Source organism: Sparus aurata, chromosome 3 (genome assembly GCF_900880675.1).
Source record: "Sparus aurata chromosome 3, fSpaAur1.1, whole genome shotgun sequence".
Classification (NCBI taxonomy): Eukaryota; Metazoa; Chordata; class Actinopteri; order Spariformes; family Sparidae; genus Sparus; species Sparus aurata.
The window spans coordinates 14993793-14995775 of NC_044189.1; the positions used below are offsets into that span (position 1 = coordinate 14993793).

At 40.4% G+C, this 1983-nt stretch overlaps 1 protein-coding gene across 1 annotated transcript in view; it reads right to left on the reverse strand.

The window, feature by feature from the left end:
• tpd52 (tumor protein D52) overlaps window positions 1–1752 on the reverse strand; it is a 21548-nt gene extending 19796 nt beyond the window's left edge. The window contains exon 1 of the mRNA XM_030412886.1: window positions 1597–1752. Coding sequence (XP_030268746.1) covers window positions 1597–1615 — 19 coding nt within the window. The 5' untranslated portion in view covers window positions 1616–1752. The remainder of the gene's footprint in view (window positions 1–1596) is intronic.
• Window positions 1753–1983: the final 231 nt, after the last annotated feature.

The following is a 1983-nucleotide window of genomic DNA, read 5'->3' on the forward strand; positions in this document are numbered from 1 at the left end:
AAGAAATTATGTCATATGGTAAGGGTAAACCTTAAAAGCATATGCCAAGCACAGGAAAGCTCCACATCAAAAGAGGAACAGTGGTCACAAGACAAGCAGTCCCAAACAACAGTGACTAAGACAATTTTCTCATCGTTGCACCAAAAACATTATTGTCATTGTTTATAATTCCCTAATGGCTAAAGCCAGTCAGTCAAGATATACCTAAAAAATACAGTTTAAAGAAAAGAAAGCAGAAAAGGTTTTTTTTACTTTTAAAAAATGTGTCAAACTGCTCAATTTGAGCAGTTGACATTTGGTCAATTGGTCTGATATAAGTAAGCATGATTTACCAACCAGTGACAGATAACATTTGTCAAGGCACACAATATCCTCTTAACACTATTTTTCAATCTTGATGCCAAAAAACAAAACATGCAGACATCAGGAAATTATATTCAAGCAGGGGGGGTGAAGACTGGTTTTGCGGAAGGGAAATGAGGTCAAGGCTGTGCCTCGTCTAACGTTACTGGGCATTCCCTTGAGGTTAGCAGATAATCGTCCCTTTTTGCCCATTTCCACAAGTAATACAAGTGTACATTAAATACAAGAAAAAATTAGCTTTTATCAACTAAACTGAGTCCCCCATACAAGCTTTATTTCCTTGTATTACAGCAGTACACATGCAATAGCCTTAGAGGCAGCTGTTGCAATAAGCAAACCACGAGGATGGGTAAAGACAAGCAAGTGGTGTAGAGGTATGTGAGAGCAGATGGCTGCTGAGCAGGAGGGGAAATGTCCAGGTAGGTGTAGGAGAGTAAAGGAAGCAGGAAGAATGCATTCACAGAATACCTGTGGTTCAGACACTCACCTCCTCTCTTTATATTAAAAAATGCCTGACAGTCCTACACGTGTGCTTAGGCCTGCCTGACCTCACTCAGCCTGCAGACACAGACTGAAACACAGTAGGACTGTGCTGCTTTCAAACTAAATGTATACACGTTGTGTTCAAAAGGGAGTGTGACATGGCGAAAACAGGTAGAATAGGCACATTAGAGCACATGTGATAAGCTGTCAAACGGGTGTGACCTTAGTGTGAAGTTATTAGTTAAAGAACAAGAAGTGTTTGATTTGAACAACTCTACGCCAAATGTACCTTTCCAGCTTTTAATATTACATTTATTTCAAAATAAATTGAACCAATATCACGGAAGTTGAATATTATACAGCATGTGTTAACCAACCGTTGTAGATCAACGGTTAGTTAACCAACCGTTGAGTTAACTATACCGGAGAGTTAACCAACCGTTGGAGCTCAACGGTTGGTTAACGAATACTGTCTAATATTCAACTTCCGTGATATTTTTGGCACTGTTTTGATTTTGAAAATATGTATTTTCTGTCTAAGTCTAAATTGTGTTAAACGCTGTCACCTCTATCAAAAAAGGTACTTTATTTAGGTTTTAAAGTTAGCATATGTTTCCACCGAACGAACGTTAACTTTAGTCAGTGCGCAAAGTTAGCTAACTAGTTTGCTAACTTACACTTGAGACAAGAGTAATAACAGTTCCGCTAACGACGCAATCACTCAGAGACTTTACAGCAAAAATCATTTACCCTTATTTGCGTCCTCCATTGTACCGCTGAGCGTTGATTTCTGATTTCTGTTTTTCTGTCCAGACTCCTGTGCAGGTTGTTCACTTGGCTGCTGCAGATCTTCCTGCTCCCTCTCTCATGTTGCCAGGCAGCTCGCCGTGCGGGGTGGGGTTCGCCGTGACGTCATGACGCAGCAGTGTAAACAGAGGCGAGCACGTGGATCAAGTTTTACACCATCAACAAGGCACAGCTGCGTGTCAACGACACGTCATTATTTGGCTTGGTTTTTTTTGTACTGTACAACACTAACTCCAACATGCAAATCTGTCATACCTCAATTATACGTTGTTGTGAAGGTTGGTAGTAAAACGCTTCACTTTGTATCCACGTTTTGCACACGCACATACA